Genomic DNA, 1,033 nt, shown 5'->3' with positions numbered 1-1,033 from the left:
ATTTTGACCATTCATGGCCTTAGTACCTGCATGATTTACTCCTTAATCATATAGTAGCTTATAAGCCTTACCTGCCTGGAGTGCATGGCAGAATACTGATATTCTCACATTAGTTCGCACATTTTTGAAACATATTTTAAAAGTGGATATCTAGAAAACAACAACAACAAACAAGAGATGTTGTTCTCTTAAGTAAATCAACTTGAGAATGTCTTTAAGAAACACAAAAGGCAATCAGGCCCAGCATAAGAGCAGTGCATGACATGCGGAGACACAGACCCTTGAGACTTCCAATACTTCCAAAATGTTTCATGCCCAGGGAAATATAAGAAGAAATGGGAGTAGCCAGACATGATGAAATTCTAGATAACAAAAAGCTGTGAGGAAACATATGAAGCATACAACATAACAATCTCTACTTCTGAGAGAGGAAAAAATCTTAGAAATTCCCCACATAAAAAAGCCAAGAGTTCAGATACTTTAAGGTATCATGTCCCAACCAGAAGATATTTTTCTTTGAAAAATAGTGTAAACAGCAAAACTGGACTGTGAAAAGAAAGCTCTACCTGGTGTGAACTGGAAGGGCATGGGGGAGTCCAGCATCTCGTCCCCAGCATTGTCGAGGGCTAAGGATGGTGTCGAAACATGTGGACTTGATCCTTCTCCCCTAAAAATTTAAACAAAAAATTAATAATCTATGAGGGAATATTACAAAATGTAAAATGATTCAAACAGTTTCACGTGTTCATAATTGGCCTGAAAAAAAAAAGAAAGGACTACCTGGAATACTTCTGCAGTACATCCAGACCAGAGTCTAAGCTCGCTCTCTTGTACGTGTCAACATTGGCCAAGTTTATGCCTGAGTCAACTGAGGGTCTTTTGATCAGCCTCCCACGTCGAACTGAGGAGTCACTCCCTGATGATGCAGGGGAAGGACATCCAACTGGTCGAGCTGGTTCTTGCTCACTGCTTAAGGGCAGATCGACACTCAAATGGCGCTGCTTCTTGAAATCACATCTGCTTATTTGTATTT

General features: G+C 40.0%; 1 protein-coding gene across 1 annotated transcript in view; it reads right to left on the bottom strand.

Moving 5' to 3' along the window:
* LOC119585789 (calmodulin-binding transcription activator 1-like) overlaps positions 1-1,033 on the bottom strand; it is a gene marked incomplete at its 5' end in the record, with an annotated part of 96,684 nt that overhangs the window by 14,168 nt on the left and 81,483 nt on the right. The window contains 2 exon segments of the mRNA XM_037934507.1: positions 567-667; positions 781-1,017. Of these exon segments, the coding sequence (XP_037790435.1) occupies positions 567-667; positions 781-1,017 (338 nt within the window).

This window comes from Penaeus monodon, chromosome 20 (genome assembly GCF_015228065.2).
Source record: "Penaeus monodon isolate SGIC_2016 chromosome 20, NSTDA_Pmon_1, whole genome shotgun sequence".
In the NCBI taxonomy this organism is placed as follows: domain Eukaryota; kingdom Metazoa; phylum Arthropoda; class Malacostraca; order Decapoda; family Penaeidae; genus Penaeus; species Penaeus monodon.
Note: the sequence above shows the minus strand (reverse complement) of the source record. Positions and strands in the feature narration are given on the sequence as shown.